This window comes from Rhinatrema bivittatum, chromosome 5 (assembly GCF_901001135.1).
Source record: "Rhinatrema bivittatum chromosome 5, aRhiBiv1.1, whole genome shotgun sequence".
Lineage (NCBI taxonomy): Eukaryota > Metazoa > Chordata > Amphibia > Gymnophiona > Rhinatrematidae > Rhinatrema > Rhinatrema bivittatum.
This window is the reverse complement of record NC_042619.1, coordinates 310811004-310830329: the sequence shown is the minus strand read 5'-3', so window position 1 is coordinate 310830329 and position 19326 is coordinate 310811004. Positions and strand designations below refer to the sequence as shown.

Genomic DNA, 19326 nt, shown 5'->3' with positions numbered 1-19326 from the left:
ATCACTACCTGGTTGTCAGTTTGGATCAGAACAACTTTGTTGGACAGCCAATCTCTGAAAGTGAATAGCACATACCTGATTGCCTTGAGCTCCAGGAAATTCATTTGGCAACAGCTTTCTTGGACAGAGCAGAAACTCTTGGTGCTCAGTCCATCTACGTGAGCTCCCCAGCCCATCTGTGGTTAGGACAATTTGTGTAGGATGACTTTGGAAAGAGATCCCCTGTTCCAGATTTGAACGTACCCGCCGCCACGACAAAGAGTCTTGGAGGGTTGAGGTGACTTAGATGTGATCTTGGAGGTTCGGTGTGACCTGGCCCCAATGTGACTCAAGGTCCATTGGGCCCTGTGCATGTCTAATCTGCCAAGGAAGTGACATGGACGGTTGCGGCCATAAGGCCCAACAACCTCTACATGGGCCATGCTGTCACCTGCTGACTCTGCTAAATCTCGGCCTCGACAGTCAAAGTGATAGCCCTTTGATGAGGCAGGAAGGCCTTGGCCTGAGCTCTGTCCACCAGGCCTCCTATGAAGTTCAATTGAAATGATGGGCTGAAATGGGACTTCAGGTAGTTGATGATGAACCCTAGTGACACCAACACCCGGATGGTCGAGCGCATGGATCTGACGGCTCTGCCTGAGATGTGGTCTTGACCAGCCAATCATCCAGATAAGGGAAAACATGCACCCCAGCCCCCGGAGGTGCGCCGGCACCACCATGGCTAGGCATTTTGTGAAGACCGATGGGGCTGGCGCTAGCCCGAATGGCAACACCTGATACTGGAAGTGTTGTTTTCCCACCATGAATCAGACACACTTCCGGTGGCTTGGAAAGATCTCAATGTGTGTGTGCATGTCCTTCAGACTGAGGGAGCAAAGCCAGTCCCCTTTTTGTAAAAGGAGAATCAAGGTGACCAGGGAAACCATCTTGAACTTTTCTTTTTTGATAAATCTGTTCAAGGCCCTTAGGTCTAAGATGGGACGGAGTCCTCCTGTTTTCTTTGGAATCAGGAAGTATCTGGATTAAAATCTTCACCCTCTTTGCCCTAGTGGTACTCCTGATGGACGATGGAAAGAACCCACTGGTCTGAGATTATACTGGACCACTAGTTCGCAAAGAACCGCAGCCTGCCCCCAACTTACAGATCTTTCGTCCTGGGTATAGGTAACTGGACTACGCTCCCTACAACCCAGTCAAAACTTCGTCCCTGGAGTTGACTGAGGTGCTGGCTGGGCCTTGGGGGCTCTTTGCTGCCTGGGATGACCACAGGAGCCCCGATGCGAGTGAGGGGGTGGAGTATAGTACTTTCTCTGGTGAAAGACTTCCTTTGCCCCGATCCTGCTGACCTCCTAGCCAAGAAGACTGACCTGGAGTACTGGCGGAGAGTTATTGGAGGGTTTCATGGTGGTCCTGGAGCTGGGCCATCGCATTCCTCACCCTATCTCAGAAGAGATTCTCCCTAGTACACAGCACGTCAGTGCGTCTTTCCTGTACCTCTGGTCAGAGATCCGAGGCCTGCAACCATGCCATTCTGCAGCGCCAATTCCCACTGCACAGACTCTCAATGCTATCTCAAAAACATAAGTCACTCGGACCTCATGTTTCTCGCATTCCAGGCCCTTGTGCATCAGTGACACGAGGGTATCCTGCTGCTGCTGCTGAGGCAGCTGCTTGGCCATCTCCTGCACCTGCTTCCAAATGTCCCTCGAGTACAGACTCATGTAGAGCTGGTAGGAAGCTATGCAGGCAATGAGCATGGTATCCTGGAAAACCTTCTTCTCAAGAGCGTCCATCGCTCTGTGATCCTTCCCTGGGGGCACAGAGGAATGGGTCTGAGACCACTTGGTTCTCTTGGGAGCAGATTTGACTACCACCGATTGGTGGGGAACTGTCGCTTATCAAATCCGGGAGCTACCTGGATGAGGTAAACTCCGCCAGCCTTCTTATTCATGGGAGGCACTGTGTGGGGGTGTTCCCATTTTCTCAGCAGTAACTCCTTAAGGATATCATGCACCGGGACCACCACAATCCCCTGAGGAGGCTCCATGAACAAAAGGATTTCAAGTATTTCTGGCAGCCTCCTCTATTAGTAACTGAAATGGGATGGCTTCCGCCCTCACAAATCCTGCAAAGGTTAAATCCTCAGATGGAGAATTTCTTCACTCTTCCGGAGGAGAAGATTCTGAGGGGAGACCCTCAGAGCCACTGGAGGAGGACTCCATGGTATCATCCCCCCAGGTGTCATAGGGGCCCTCATCCTCATTGAAACAGACAGGGGATGGGGCCCTAGGTGCTTGGCTTTCATCCAGAAGTGTAGGTACCAGTGAAGCTGGATGGGGCTGCAGGCCTTGGTGTCTCAGCCAGCCTAGATGGAGCTTCCTCCTCAGAGGAACCAGCAACGACCACCGTATCAACACGGGGAGGTTCCAGTGTCCCGACAGGCAGTGCCGCCGGCCCGGAAACCAATGCCAGCTGGGTCAGTAATACGCCAATGAGTGCATGGAGCTTCTACAACAGTGGCTCTAAGACGGATGGTGCCAATTCTGGTACCGTAGATGCCACTGGACCGATGCTCCGCATCGCCCGCTTGACTGCCAGTTGAACTTGCCATTCAAGCTCCTGCATGCCAGAGGAGCTCGAGCATCAAGTGAAGGATCAGTGACTGGCATCAGGACTGGTGGAGACTGTCGTGGACCCCTGACACTGATGGAGAACTCGCTTTCCTCACCACAGAGTTGCTTTGGGGGCATCATGGCACGAGATGGCACATCACTGTGCCCGGCACCATGTATCGATGGGAACCGTGCCAAGCTGTCTTTCCCCAGTGCAGAGGCCAATGACGAGGAACCAGATGTCCTCAGCCTGGAGGAGTCAGACTGTGGCCAGTCTTAGACACCCTTAGCAGCCAATGGCATTGATGATCCCACCAACGTCAATGGCTCAGTGTCCATCAGTGCGGCTCTGTAGTCCTTTGATGACGATGGTCCGGTCTTCTCTGGCCCTAAGAGTTGTTCCATCTTATAGAGCCAAAGATGACATCCCTTCGGGGTCATCTGGGCACATTTGCAGCAAGTCCAGATGTCATGTAACGTCCCCAGGCAGAGGACACATTCATCATGGGGATCCTTGATGAACTTGGTCCTAGGGCACAGAGGGCATTGCTTGAAACCAGATGCGGCTATGACAGGACAAAATAAATAGGAAGCAAGATCAAAATTGATGGCAGTGGGCGTCGAAGGCTGGTGGGCACAGAGACAGCACTACCACAGGGAATCAACCACAAAAGGAAACTTACTGAAAAACGACAAAAACCTTGAATAGGAACACTACAGGGAGGACTGAGAGGGACCCAGCACTGGAAAAAAATCTCAAAGAAGCAAAAATTGGAAAAAAAAATTTCCAAAACAAGCCAAAAAGGCCAAATGTGAGCTCACCAACTGCGATGCTACAGCTCTGCGGAAAAGAGAGACTGAACAGGGACCCCATGTGGACACGTGGCAAGTCAAATTCTAGAAACTCTGACAAATTTCCAGTGACGGAGCTCCATCTGATGATGTCACCCATGTGTGAGGACTACAATCCTGCTTATCCTCGGAGAAAAGTCATTTTTATATTATGTAAGCCACTCCGATATTTGCAAAAGGTGGGGACGATAAATAGATCACTCGATCCCTGGTTAAGCTTTGGGCAAGGTTATGGATGAATACATTACACAAGGTTTCTTCTATTAATAATATCAGGGTAATTTACACTGCCACAGGAGATGGAAAATCTCAGTAGTTGGTGCATTCAGTCACACAGAAAATGCAAGTGAAAAACAAAAAAAGCATCTATGAAACGAGTTATTGCCAGACATTGAACTCGAGGTTCAAAGATCCATGTTTATCCTACTTTCTGGCAAGAAGGGAGGCTTAGGGGATATCCCTATCTGTATCCGCCATAAATAACTTTCCTACTTACTGTCCTGTCGATACCAAATTTTCAGGGCATGTCAGGTAGGCCAAGAGGAGTCCAACACGCTTCTTTTGTTTTCCAGATCAACATACTCCTCGAATAAGCATGCACAATTTTCATCCCCTAATAACGTTTGCTTCTGATCCACACCAAATTTTTTATCATCATGTCACAAGGATCATGACAGAGGTGTTTTGGGGGGGGGGAATCCATGTATTCCTATGAATACAAGCATACATGTACACCACCTAATAAAATTTTGGTTTTTTATCCAATCCACAATACGTTTTCCAGAGAAGTCAGGAGGGCCAGGAGTCGTCTGACACAGGTATTGTTTTTCTGGATCCATGTTGGCCCACACACTAAAGTATGTGCACATTCTGGAAATCAGGCTTCATTAGTTGTGTATGGAATTTCTAGTTTCAAGCTTGCACTTGGTTAATTCAATACTTTGTATTTTAACCCCAGTTTTATGGTTAGGTATCACACTGCCTGCTGTCTATGTAGACCTCAATGACTTGTATGGTATCCAATAAAGATCTACAGGTTCTGCATCTGGTTATCTGACTTTTTTAAAAAGATAGAATTTAGGTAATTCATTTAAATCTTCTGTCATCAGTCCCTTTATAATTTGGACTGAAGACACCAATCCTGTAGTTTGAGCAGTGCAAGCTGTGACCTTTAGCTCTTGTACTACTGACTCTTGATTTGTCTTATGAATTTACATCAGTCATCACTAAATTTCATACATAGCTCTGTCAGTGCAACACCATCAAGACCTGCAGCACTACTGGGTATTCCACTACTGAGAGTTGTACACCCAGCTCTGCCAATGCGCCTGGATGAAGACAAGTACAAAGTGAACCCCTAATCGGAAACTTTTTTTTTTTTTTTTTTTTAAAGAGTATAGTGAACATATCCTGTATAAGCTGCTGTCTAAAACATTCCTCTCAGATTTACATCCCTGTTGTCAATGTCTTATCTTCCCCTTCCATACACAGATGGGATTTTCACCTCTTCAGAGAATGTCTGAAGCTGGTCCTTGGAGTATACATATTGCCAGATCCTCTCCATGTCGTTCCAGTCACGGACAATACCGTGCTCCATGGGGTAGCGGATGGACAGCAGGCCTCGATGCTCCTGAAAGGGCAAAACCAGGAATGAATCAGTAACTCAGGGGAGGATCAGCACATTTCCCTTGGGATGGCGCACAAAGCCAGGGAGCAATTAGGGAATGATGTTGAAGCATGCCCTGGTTTCTAAATCTTACTGCACGGACACAAACTGTCCATTAACAGCAGGAGCTGCTGTTCATCAGCATTCAAATCAGCATTTTCCACTATTTAGCTGAGAATTTGTGCACTGTAACTAACTGACTGGGGTACACTTTACTTTAAGCTGACACAGAAAATTAGCTTTAGCAACTAAAAGCACTCAAAAACAAAGGGAGGCAGGTCCAAAGAGAATCTACTGAAGAAGATAAAACCTTCTTTAGACATATATACAGATGCAATAATAGTGCGCTCAGCCTAGCACACAGCTTGATGAGCGGTTGGACATGCGTTTTTGGACGCGCTAGAAAAACTCCCAATGCAATAATGGGATTAGCGTATCCAAAACACGCGTTCAAACCAGCACGCAGCTAATAGCAATCACCACATGTAAATACCATGTAGATACAGCTGTAGAGAGATATCCCATGTTTTACCACTGAAAGCACCTAGTAAGAATTATAATAGCCAAAGAGGCAGACAATCGTGCTGACAGGTCCCAAAAACACTGTCACAGCCCAAGAAAAGAAACTTTGCCCAGATGAGAACTTTACACTGAAGGATGTTTATCAAGATCTGCCTATTTGTAAGAGTCTGTGTAAATAAAACCAAGGCAGAGGGACAATGCAGCCACTTAAGCTCATAAGCCGAAGTCAGGGGCCAACCAAGGTAAGTACAGAGGTCAGAGGGTCCCCCATCCTTGGAAGAAGGGAGGGGGGCAGTCTGAGCTGGAGAAAATGCTGATGCTTAATATAGCTTGATTGGGGGGGGGGGGGGGAAGAGACCCTAAGTTTAAGTGATTCATTGGCTTTGGTCCAAGACATGGCAGGACCCTCCCCCTTGCCCCCCCCCCAAAGAAATGGGGATGGGGGGGAAGACCTGCAATACAGCAAAGACCCTCCACCCACCACATGATTATGCATGAACTTATGCATATCTATCAGCTGGAAAGTATAAGATGGAAGGTAAATAAAAAGGAGCAAACCAGGAGAGAAGTGAATCCGAAGCAGCCCAGCACCTCCCTGCTATCGTGTAGGGAGAAGATTAGGTGTGGCCAGGAGACCAGAGAAAGAGAAAATGCCCTGCTGGGGTTGGACGGATGTGCAGTCTGAGGCGGTGAGGAGCGGAGCGCAGCCCAGTCAGTACCAGACCCGAAAGCCAGCCTCTAGGCAGCCCGTCACTCTGCTAGTACCAGACCCAGCCTTCTCCCCTGCCCCCATTCTCCAGACAGAGCTGCTTCAGAGGAGAACAGGGGGATACTGCCTAAAGTTGGACCGATGAGATGTTCCCAACGTTCATCGGTATATAAAAACCTCTAAATAAATAAAAATAAAAATACTTTGTACTGGAAGTGCTTGTTGTCCATCTGGAAGCAGAGGTAACACCAGGAATTGGGATGCATTATGTGGGCATATGCATCCTTCAAGACCAGTGAACACATCCAATTGTTGGGTTGAAGGAAGGGAAGAATGGACTTGAGAGAAGTCATTTTGAATTTTTCCTTGTGAATGCATTTGTTTAGCGTCCATAGGTCCAGGATTGGACGTAGGCCTCCCAACTTCTTGGGAATAAGGAAATATTGTGAATAGAAACCGAGATGAGGTTTCAAAGAAGGTAGTTCCTGAATGCACTTTTGTTGGAGGAGCATCCCGATTTCCCGAAGGAGAGGGTCTCGGTGTGCTGTTTGGTGTTTCTGGGGAACTAAATGTGGTAGGGTCGAGAAGGATGTATAGTGGAGAGAGTAACCTTCCTTTATTGTTGTTAGGACCCATTGATCAAATGTGATATTGGACCATGCTGGGAGGAATCTCAATAACCTGCCTCCTACTACTAATGTCTGAGCCGGTGGCGGATTTCTAAAAACCTTGCTGGGTTTTGAGGGCTGGGAATCTGCCGGTGGATGGGTCTGTCGAGAGGCTCTTGTTTTCTGTCGCGGACCTTATGACTGGTAAGGTTGAATCTTGCCAGACTCTGGCCGAGTTTCGCTCAACGAGCTGCCTCAGGGGCTATTATAAATAAGTATAAAACACACATATACATAAATATATGAGACAACAAATACAATGAAACATGAACATAATAAATAAATAATAAAGGAATTTTTTTCTTTTACCAAGTTGTTTACATATAGACACCGTCTCTTCTCCTCACATTTTTAACTGTTTTTCCAATTCTGTTTTTATCTGCCATTCTGATATTTACACACATATGTACGATTATAATAATTTTTATTCTTATGTCTGTACATACATACGCAAACATATTTGTGGCAATATTTGAGTTTTTAGCTTTTGTACGTTTGTATGGTTTGCATATTTTTATTTATTACGTTTATATTTCATTTTATTTGTTGTCTCATATTTATGTATATGTGTGTTTTATACTTATTTATAATAGCCCCTGAGGCAGCTCATTGAGCGAAACTCGGCCAGAGTCGGGCAAGATTCAATAAAGTCCTTTTTCACCGATCCATACCTCATGTTTATTGCTACCAGCCATCTTGGATCGGCTTCTGATTTGTTTCTAAAAGATCTTCTATAGGCGTTGAAGGTCTCTGTGGCTGGACGCTCTGACGGTCCAGGGATAGAGAGGTCTTCCAGAATCTGTGGAGTCTCCAATGGAACAGGCAATTGGAGCAGATGCCTCTGTCCACAGACTACAGAAATTGTGATAATATATTTGTTATCTGGGAAATAGCTTGTGAAGCTAACCCTGAAGTAGAGGGTGTAGAGGCAAGGGCTCTTCCTGCGGCGGAGCAGCTGGAGCTGAAGTTGTCAATGGGCTCCTTTGCTGTGGTGGAGATGGTTCTGAAAGGCGCTCCGAAGAAGATGATCGGCTGCCTGATAATCGTGGCAGAGAGACATCCTGATCAGAGTCGACCACTAGGAGTGGTGATGGCTCCCTGGGTCTTTTATGGCCTGATATGTGCTTTTTTGGCTTTGGCTGCGTCGGCAGCATTGGGCCTTGAGAGACTGTGTCGATGTGAGTGGAATGCGTCGGTGGTGTGTCGACTCAACGCAGTTGCAACGCAATCTTTTCAGTGCATCGGTGTGCCGATGCGTCAATGTTTCGAATGCGATTCAGACTAAAGTCGGTCAGTGCGTTGGTGAGCCAATGGCGTTGATACAGCATGCGGCCGCGATGTTTCCGATGCATCCCCCACGCCCTGCACCGATTTTTGAAGGGGCGTCAGCGGTGGGTGTTTTACCCTGGGGGGGTCCATAGAAGAAACCCTTCGATGAGAGGAGGTCTTCTTTTTGTGTTTTGGCCCCATAGAAGATCATGTTGAGGCCTCTGATGGGGCATAAGAGCCCGATGGTGCTGCCTTTAGTTGTTGCATTTTAGCAGCATGCTAGCGCTGCGCTCTTGGGGACATACGGCCACAGTCCCCGCAGCTTGCCTGATTATGATCAGGACCTAGGCAGAGGTAATAAGACTGATGGCCATCAGTCACTGACATAATTTTTCCACAGGCGCAGAATTTGAATCCTGATCGAGACATGATGGTACTAAACCTTTTCCTGTGATTTTGAAGTTTTGGGGGGGGGGGGGGGGTGGTTTTACCTCACAAACTTGAGAAAGTCTGAGAAGACAGCTCCGTGTGTGGTCAGTCGCACGGAAAAAAAACGGACTGAGGAGCCTCAGGCAAATGCAGGAAGATACAAGAGGGAGCACCTAGCTGAAAGACTTTACTAATCTTAGAGAGTTCCGCCACCTACTGGCATGGAAGATGTACCCAGACAGCATGGCTAATTCAGCTGCTTATCTATGTGAAAAAGTGATGATCAATGGAGTCCATGCTGATACTGATATCCTGATTCACTAAGGGGTACATTTTCAAAAACAGCGTGCGCGCGTACTTTTGTTCGCACACCACGCACGAACAAAAGTACGCTGGATTTTATAAGATACGCGCGCTCCGAAATCGGTGCAGCCTCTGAGGGAACTTTCCTTCCGCCTCCCCTCACCTTCCCCTCCCTTACCCCCCCCCCGGCCCTATCTAAACCCCCCCCCCCACACACACACCTTTGGTCGGCAGATTTACGCCTACTCGAGGCAGGTGTAAATCTGTGCGCGCCAGCAGGCTGCTGGCGCGCCATCACCTGACCCGGGGACTGGTCCAGAGGCCTCGGCCACGCCCCCGGGCCGGCACCACGCCCCCAGACCTGCCCCGCCCCCCGCCCTTTTACGAAGCCCCAGGACTTACGCGCATCCCAGGGCTATGCGCACACCGGCGACCTATGCAAAATAGGCGTGCAAGTGCCCTGCGCGCGTAAATCCAGCCGGATTTACGCGCGCAGGGCTTTTAAAATCCGGCCCATCGGTTTTTCTCCCATTTTGTTATGGGAAAAGGCCTTGATGAATCAGGCCCCCATATTGGGCCAGTTCTTTTTTATATTTATTAATTAGTGACATTGTTGAGGACCATGAGGGGAAAATATGTATGCCTGCAGATGACAAAAACCTATAACAACAGATATAGTGACTTACAAAAGTATTCAACCCTCTTAAAAAAAAAAATCAGCAGATTTTTGTGAATTACAAATGACACTTACACAGATTGTTCCAGACAGTATGTTTACTGCAAACCAGTAAGTTCTTAAAGTAAATTTTCAAAGTCGCATTCACTTTTATTAGATTTCACAAATCTGGCATGTACCTCTACCAACATTATTTATGAGTCTCTGTGGAGTCACATGTCTCTCTCGGAAGGAACCTCTGGACCCCTTTTCATTATCTGATACTTGCTCCTCCAGGTCTTTTTACTCAACCCACCTGTCCTGCCACTGCCCTCTGTATCTGTTTCAAGCATGTTTACATTCTGTTACAGTGCTGTTCCTGCCATTACCTCTGCTGGTAGGCTCTCTCTCGCCATGTCTTCTTCCTCTTTGGTTCCCACAAGTCCCATACTTAATCCAACAACCAGACCTCCCTGGTGTCTTTTACCACCAAGCTTTGTAATAATCTAAACAACTATCAAACCTAGTAAATGTGACTGAAACATTGTTTTCCTAGTGTGGATTGATGTTAGGCCATGGCCACTCTCTGCAGGTTGCCTCAGCTTTCTTGGAAACCAGATGCAGTTGTACCACCACTCCACACTCAAGCCCCTCCATCTCTTTTATCTGTTATCATCTACCTGTCCTTACCACTCGGCTATGTGTCTGTTCAAAGCACATTTAAAGTCTGTTATGGTTTCTCATTCTACTACCTCTGGCACTAGGCTATTCCAAGCATCTACCATGCTTACAGTAAAAGAGTACTCTCTCATGGCTCTTCTGAACCTTCCTCCCTCAGCCATATCACACCCACTCCTTGAAATTCCTTTATTTTAAATGGAAGATTTCACTGAAGTCTGTCAAATACTTAAATGTTCTATCATCTCCCTCCTACCCCTTCTTTGCTTCAGCATCTTAAGTCTCTCTTTGTAGGGTTTGCGTTGCAGGCTTTGTATCATTTTAGTAGCCTTTTTCTGAACCATTTCCATTCTCCCAATGTTCCTACAAAGGTATGACCTCTAAAACTGAATACAGTGCTCAAGGTTGGATCTCAGTAACCTATGCACAGAAACATAGAAATGATGGCAAAAAAGGACCAAATAGTCCATCCAGTCTGCCCAGCAAACCGTAAAAGTCAGGGGCCTTGTTTGTTGCTGTCTAAGTCCAATTCCCTATTATCTCTTGCCGCTGAAGCAGACAGCAATGTTGGAATTGCATCAAAAGCGTCAGGCTTATTGGTTAAGGGTAGTAGCAGCCGCATTAGCAATTTACCCCCTTACTTATTTGTTTCCCCAGACCATAAAAGTCAGGGTCCTTGTTGGTTGCTGTCTGAATCCAATTCCCCTTTTCCTCTCTTCCCCCTGCTGTTGAAGCAGAGAGCAATGATGTAGTTACATCAACAGTATAAAGGCTATTGGTTAAGAGTAGTAACCGCCGCACCAGCAAGTTAACCCTATGCACTCTTTTCTTCATTCCCATCCTCTAGCCTTTAGGGATCCACAGTGTTTATCCCATGCCACTTTGAATTCTTTCACTGTTTTTGTCTTCACCACCTCCTCCAGAAGGGCATTCCAGGCATCCACCACCCTCTCCTTGAGGAAATATTCCCTGACGTTGGTTCTGAGTCGTCCTCCCTGGAGTTTCATTTCGTGAACTCTAGTTCCACTGATTTCTTTTCATCGGAAAAGGTTTGTCGATTGTGCATCATTAAAACCTTTCATGTATCTGAAGGTTTGTATCATATCTCCCCTGTTCGTCCTCTCCTCCAGGGTATACATATTTAGGTCCTTCAACCTCTCTTCAAGTTATTTGATGAGATCCCCCATCATTTTGGTCGCCCTTCTCTGGACTGCCTCCATCCTGTCTCCTTCCCTTTTGAGATATAGTTTCCAGAACTGAACATAGCACTCCAGGTGAGGCCTCACTAAGGACTTGTACAAGGGGATTATCACCTCCTTTTTCTTACTGGTTATTCCTCTCTCTATGCGGCCCAGCACTCTTCTGGCTTTAGCTATTGCCTTGCCACATTACTTTGCCATCTTTAGATCACTAGACACTATCACCCCAATGTCCCTCTCTTGGTCCGTGCACAACAGCCTTTACCCCCCACCACATAAAGCTCTTTTGGATTACTGAACCCCGATGCATGACTGCACTTCTTGGCATTGAACCCCAGCTGCCATATCTTCGACCACTGTTCAAGCTTCCTTAAATCACGTCTCATTTTCTCTACTCCTTCCAGCGTATACACAGTTGCAGATATTAGTAACATCCACAAATAGACAAACTTTCCCTTCTTTCCCTTCCGAAATGTCACTCACAAAAATATTGAACAGAACTGGTCCCAACACTGATCCTTGTGGCACGCCGCTTAACACTGTTCTCACTTCTATTTACCATTACACGATATCTTCTATCCATCAACCAGTTTGTAATCCATGCCACCACCTTGGCACTTGCTCCCAATCTTCTCATTTTATTCACAAGCTTCCTATGCGGGGCTGTATCAAAAGCTTTGCTGAAATCCAAGTAGATAACATCAAACACTCTTCCTCAATCCAATTCTTTACTCACCCAATAAAAAAAAAAAGCAATCAGATTTATCTGACAGGACCTTCTCCTGGTGAATCCATGCTGCCTCAGGTCCAGCAAACCTGACTGTGGATAATTCACTATTCTTTCCTTCAGCAGAGTCTCCGTTAATTTTCCCACTACCGAGGTGAGGCTAACTGGCCTGTAGTTTCCAGCCTTCTCTCTGCTACCACTCTTATGAAGCAGGATCACTACCGCTCTTCTCCAATCACGTCCACTCCCCCTCGTAGTCCCCGTCCAGGTGACCACCCTCTCCTTATATTAAGGAGACTTTCATTGTAAATTGTTTTGGTTATTACCTTCTTGTTCTCCTATCCTTCCTACTGCCTCTCTGTTCTACCCCCCGCCCAGTTACATTCCCCTGTTGCAATGTATTTTCCAATCTTTCAGTTACTATGTGAACCGGTATGATGTCCCCACAAATACCGGTATATAAAAGTTTCTAAATAAATAAATAAATAAATCAGCGATCTATTGAACAGGTCAAGCAGTGGACCCGCCAGTACATCTCTGAGCTCCCTCAGTATCCTGGGATGAACCTCATCCCATGGCCTTGTCCACTTTCAGTTTTCCTAGTTCTTCCCATACATTCTCTTCTGTAAATGAAGTTTCATCTACCCCATCTCCATCTACCATCTTTGAACCAGCAATGGTCCTTCTCCAGGATCTTCTTTAGTGAACACCGAACTGAAGTATTTGTTTAATATTTTGGCCATTTCTTCGTCTATCTCCACACAGTGCTCCTCCTCACCTTTCAATTTTACTATACTTCTTCGGGCCTACCTTCTTTCTCTGATATATCTGAAAAATGTTTTGTCTTTTCTCTATACCTCTTTGGCAATTCTTTCTTCCGTTTGACTTTTTTTATTCCTGATTTCTTTGTTCGTCTCCCTCAGTTTTAATAAATATTCTTCCTTGTGTTCCTTTTTTGGGATCCTTTATACTTCGTGAATCTGTTCTTTTTGCCTTAATTTTTTCAGCCACCTCCTTAGAGAACCAGATCAGTTTCTTTTTCCTCTTACTCTTCTTTACTTTCCTAACATATAGATTTGTTGCCTGTGTAGTAGCCCCTTTTAAATTTGGCCCACTGTTCCACATCACCCGTTTTCTCCCAGTCTTCCAGTTCTTCCTCCAAGTACATCCCCATTTTGACAAAGTCCATATTTGTGAAATTCAAAACTTGGGTCTTTGTGTGACTTCTCTATATCCTATTTGCTATATCGAACCATACAGTCTGATGATCACTAGTGCTCAGGTGAGCCCCTACCCAAACATCAGAGACATCCCCATTAGTGAGCACTAGATCAAAGATCACACCCTCCCTCGTGGGTTCCATTACCATTTGTTTAAGCAGAGCACCTTGAAGAGCATCCACTATCTCTCTACGTTTTGTAGATTCCACAGAAAGGTTGCTCCAATCCACATCCAGCAGATTAAAATCTCCAACGAGCAACACTTCTCCCTTCTTTTCCACCTTTCGGATGTCCTTGATTAGGTCTCTATCCAGTTCATCCGTTTGGGTTGGAAGCCTGTAGATCACACCAGTAAAAATGGAAGTACCATCTTCTCTTTTTAGGATGGTCCATAATGCTTCATCTTTATTCCACGTCCTTCGCAATTCAGTTGCATGGATATTGCTTTTGACATAAAGAGCTACTCTTCCCCCTTTTCTGTCCTCTCTGTCCTTTCTTAAGTTATAGCCCGGGATGGCCAAATCCCAATTATGAGCCTCAGTGAACCAAGTTTCCGTAATAGCAACAATGTCCAATTCTGCCTCTACGATTAAGGCTTGCAAGTCTGGGATTTTATTGCTCTTTGAGCATTTGTGGTCGTAACTTTCCAGCTGCTCTTCCTAGTCACCTTTTCTGTTTTTTGGGTTTTTTTTTTAACTGATTAATTTTGTTACTCTCTTCCCACTTCCTGTATTCCTACTTACTGGCCACCTCCTGCCACCCCCACTTCCTAGTTTAAATGTCTGATAAATGTATGATCTGAATTTTTCCACTTAGCATCCTCTGTCCTGCCACAGACAAATGTAGGCCATCTTTACCATATAATCTTTTATTGCTCCATACACGGCGCCAGCCTCCAATGTATCCAAAACTAATTTACTATGCACCAGGTTTTGAGCCAGACATTGAAATTATCTATATGGCATAATCTTTCCTTTCCCTTTCCATGAACTGGCAGTACTTCTGAAAAGGCAATAGTCTTTGGCACGTGTCTAATCTTCTCCCCTAAATTTTGGAAATCTTCCTGTTCTTTGTGGACACCATTTATAGTGAGGTCATTGGTTTCCAGATGAATGACAACATTGCTATCAGCGTTCTTACTTTCTTCTATAATTGCATTTCTTTTAGTTGAGCATCCTGGAATGCATTTAACCTTTGTGTCCCCATCAAATTGAGTTCCCAAACTGGTTCCTCTGATGACCGAGTTTCCCAGATGAAGCAGCTTTCTTTTATGACATTTGACCATGTTGGGGGGTTTCTGGATGCATTGAGTGAGTAATTCAGTTTCAGATATCACTTCATGTTCTGTTGCTGGGGATTCTTCATTTTCCAAAGCAGAAAATGCATTATGTAAGGGTAACAGCTGAAAGAGTGGGTGTCTTCATCACAGGCCTTATTCTGCCAGAGCCAACTGTAATCCAGTTATTCCTGGGATTCTGAATCTTGGATATCTGAATTCTCTGTGGGAGTGAGGGTGGGTATTCAGGATGCTGTCCAGTTGGGGAGATAGGGTATCTTAGTCACATGTCTTGTTCTACCAGATCCCATAGTAAACCATTTATTCTTGGGATTCTGAATCTTCTATGGAAATTGAGGAAGATATTCTGATTGCATCAAGACAGGGCAGGTTTTTTGAAATCTGAATAATTCCTCTTTCAAATGCATCACCTGCTTTTTCATTGCAGACAGCTGAAAACAAATTAGACAACCCTTATGCCTCCAAATGGTAGACCTTGGGACATAAGCACCATAAATGTTACACTGAATAAACAGCTCGTGCAGCTAGCAGCCCTTTGTTCTATAAATTACAAACACAGTTATTTCAATCCACACTAGCCAGGAGACTAAAAACAAGAGCTAGATTAAACAAATAACATATTTCAAAACATGCAACAACAGAGGAAATACAGTAGAAAATAGATTTTGTTGTTGACATTGTTCTATCTATATTATGGCTAGCAAATTAAAAATGAAACTTCTCTGGTCACATATACAGGTATGTGTGCCTTTGGAGAGGCACCTGAACAATTATTTCTCTTCTATTTAACTTACTTCTTAATCAACTCCTGCAGAGCCTTGAGAGTCACAAGACCTAGAGGCTATTCTTTTTTTTCTTAAACTTTAACACCAGTTATTTCAATACAACCCAGAAAGAAATCTAAAAACACTAGCTAGAGATTTCAAAACATGCAACAGAGGAACTATAGTAGAAAACAAGCCGTTAAGCCCGTCACAACGGGCTACATTACATTTTTGTTTTCGGTCCATTTTCGAAAACAGCACCCTCCTACACTTTTTCTCCCTCATTCCCCCTTCCCCTCAGTCACTCACCCCCTTCCCACCCCTCAGTCTTACTCACTCTCTGTCTCCCACTGCCTCCTTCCCCTCACTCTCACTCTCACCTCCCTCCCCTTCCCTCAGTCACTCCCACCTCTCTCCCCTTCCCTCAGTCACTCCCCACCCTGTCTCAATCCCATCCCCTCTCCCTCAGCCCTCCTCCACTCCCTTTTTCTCTGCCCCACAACTTCTTACCCTTCCACTTACTCACATCCCTGTCTCTCACCTCTCCCTCATTCTCCCTCTCCCCTCACTCTTCCCCAGTCCCTCCCCCTCACTCAGTCCCTCCCTCCCTCTCACTCAGTCCCTCCCCCGCCCTCAGTCCCTCTCCCTTCCCCTCCCTCAGTCCCTCCCCCTCCCTCAGTCCCCCCCTCAGTCCCTCCCTCTCACTCAGTCCCTCCTCCCTCCCTCTCTCCTCCCTCACTCGCTACTGGCCGCCGCTGCCGCCCGACGCCGCCATCCGACGACGCCATCGCCGCTGCCGCCCGACGACGCCATGTTTTTTTTTTTTACGCTGGCTAAGACCGACGTCCTTGCCTGCACATGCGCAGTAGAGCGCAGCTCTACTGCGCATTTGCGGGCCGGTCATGGCCCATTTATAAGGTAGATAGAACAAAGTCAGCATTAAATCAGTCTATATTATGGCTAGCAAATTAAAATTTAAACTCTGGTCACAAGAGCAATATATTTCCCTTTTCCTGCTGATACCTCTACTTAAGCAACTGAACATCTGGTCATCTTTCCCAGATACTTTATTAAAATAGACTGGATACCTTAAGGTCATGAGAGATGATTATGCCTAGATCTCTTTCTTGTTTGCAAGCATGCAGTTCTTGTCCTTCTAACATGTGGCTAATGAATTTTTGCATCCCAGATGTATGATTTTCAAACTTTCTAGCACTGAAGCTCATTTTCCAAACCTTTGACATTCTTCCAGTTTAATGTCTTCTTCATTTTTTTCATCCCTTTCTGCATTTCTTTGGTACAGATTTTTATATCATCTGCAAACAAGTACATTTCTACTCAAGATCCTCAGTAATGGTGCTAATAAAGATATTGAAAAGAACCCATCCTAGCACATATGACTGAAAATCCTATCGATCATTTTAGCTTCACTTTTTGCAGCCTACCATTCAACCATATCCTTGCCTAATTCACAACTGTCTCTCCTCCTTCCATTCTGTCAGCTTCTCTACCAGTTTTCTAGGTGGAACAGTGTCAAAGTCTCATTGAAATCTAGGTAAGCCACATCCTCTACAACTCCCTGATCCACCACTTTCATCAGCTCTAAAAACTCAAATCTGTTTTACAAGATCTCCCATTTTGTGAACCCAGGCTCTCTAAAGTTCCCTAATCCAGGGGTGAGCAACGTTTTTGAGCCTCAGCCCCTCCTTCCACCCAATTTGTTGGGCCCCCTACGAACCAAAGTCAGGTGTCTGTGTGTGTGTACACACACATATGTCCTTATGTCACAGTCTCTCACCAACAAATTAGCTGTTGAGCCATTTGCTAAATAGCAGGCAATCACACTGCCAGCCAGAAGCTCAAACTTCCAGTTTTGATTCTCTTCAGGTTGCTGAAAGGAGCAAACAGATACACACAAACAGAGGCAGATAGCACACCACATCCAGACAGGCACTTCACAGTAATAACAGCACAAATTCCTTCCTCTGCCAGACACATTGTGAACTAACACAAAACCACACAAAAAAAAGAGACACTCAAAATCTATACAGCAAATTTATCATAATATAACAGGAGTTACACCCAAGAACTCAAACAACAAGAACCCTACCTGTGAAAAAGCAGCACTGTAAATATTACACCGGGTCCCGGAATACCAATACACCACCTACTGGGGAAACTAAACAAACCTGATTGCTGTAGATCCCTACACAGACACTACACGCTAGCAGAATCTCTCACCTTGATCACTCGCACAGAGCAAAGACAGAATATAGGATCACAAATTAGGATCAGCAATACGCAGACAAAAACTGAAATAGAAACCCCAAGAAAAATAGAACCACCATTTCTCATAAAACAATAAAATCAAGAAACATAAAGCATCAATTATAATAGAATCATACTATTAAAAAATATAAATATTTCAAAACTACTGACAAATAGAATAACATCTATTAAAGTCATACATATTTTTTAAATTTCCCAAGCACCCATAAAATATGTCAAAACAGCACCCAAAACACCCAATAATTAAAACTAATAAGGATAAAAAAAGGTGCTGCTGTCCATACCTGAGACTGTCGAGGATTAGGGGGCTAGAGGGCCACCCAAACTTTATCCTCTCTTGCTCACAAACACACTTGCATGTTCATTCTCTCTCACACATATATACATGCTTTCATACATACCCATACACAGGCCACATGCACATAAAAGCTCTTACTCCCCCAAGTTCCCTCATCCAAACAGACCCCCAGGCAGGCACCCATTCTCTCACGCGCACATCCAGATCAACCCCCCCAGGCAGGCACCCATTCTCTCACGCGCACATCCAGATCAACCCCCCCAGGCAGGCACCCATTCTCTCACGCGCACATCCAGATCAACCCCCCAAGGCAGGCACCCATTCTCTCACGCGCACATTCAGATCAACCCCCCCAGGCAGGCACCCATTCTCTCACGCGCACATTCAGATCAACCCCCCCAGGCAGGCACCCATTCTCTCACGCGCACATCCAGATCAACCCCCCAGGCAGGCACCCATTCTCTCACGCGCACATCCAGATCAACCCCCCAGGCAGGCACCCATTCTCTCACGCGCACATCCAGATCAACCCCCCAGGCAGGCACCCATTCTCTCACGCGCACATCCAGATCAACCCCCCCAGGCAGGCACCCATTCTCTCACGCGCACATCCAGATCAACCCCCCCAGGCAGCCACCCATTCTCTCACGCGCACATCCAGATCAACCCCCCCAGGCAGGCACCCATTCTCTCACGCGCACATCCAGATCAACCCCCCCAGGCAGGCACCCATTCTCTCACGCGCACATCCAGATCAACCCCCCCAGGCAGGCACCCATTCTCTCACGCGCACATCCAGATCAACCCCCCAGGCAGGCACTCATTCTCTCACGCGCACATCCAGATCAACCCCCCAGGCAGGCACCCATTCTCTCACGCGCACATCCAGATCAACCCCCCCAGGCAGCCACCCATTCTCTCACGCGCACATCCAGATCAACCCCCCCAGGCAGGCACCCATTCTCTCACGCGCACATCCAGATCAACCCCCCCAGGCAGGCACCCATTCTCTCACGCGCACATCCAGATCAACCCCCCCAGGCAGGCACCCATTCTCTCACGCGCACATCCAGATCAACCCCCCCAGGCAGGCACCCATTCTCTCACGCGCACATCCAGATGAAACCCCCAAGGCAGGCACCCATTCTCTCACGCGCACATCCAGATCA

The 19326-nt window shown here is 46.2% G+C and overlaps 1 protein-coding gene across 1 annotated transcript in view; it reads right to left on the bottom strand.

Moving 5' to 3' along the window:
- Nucleotides 1–19326, bottom strand: part of ACTR1B (actin related protein 1B) — a 58222-nt gene that overhangs the window by 18817 nt on the left and 20079 nt on the right. Inside the window, exon 4 of the mRNA XM_029604314.1 lies at nucleotides 4969–5094. Within this exon, the coding sequence (XP_029460174.1) occupies nucleotides 4969–5094 (126 nt within the window). The remainder of the gene's footprint in view (nucleotides 1–4968; nucleotides 5095–19326) is intronic.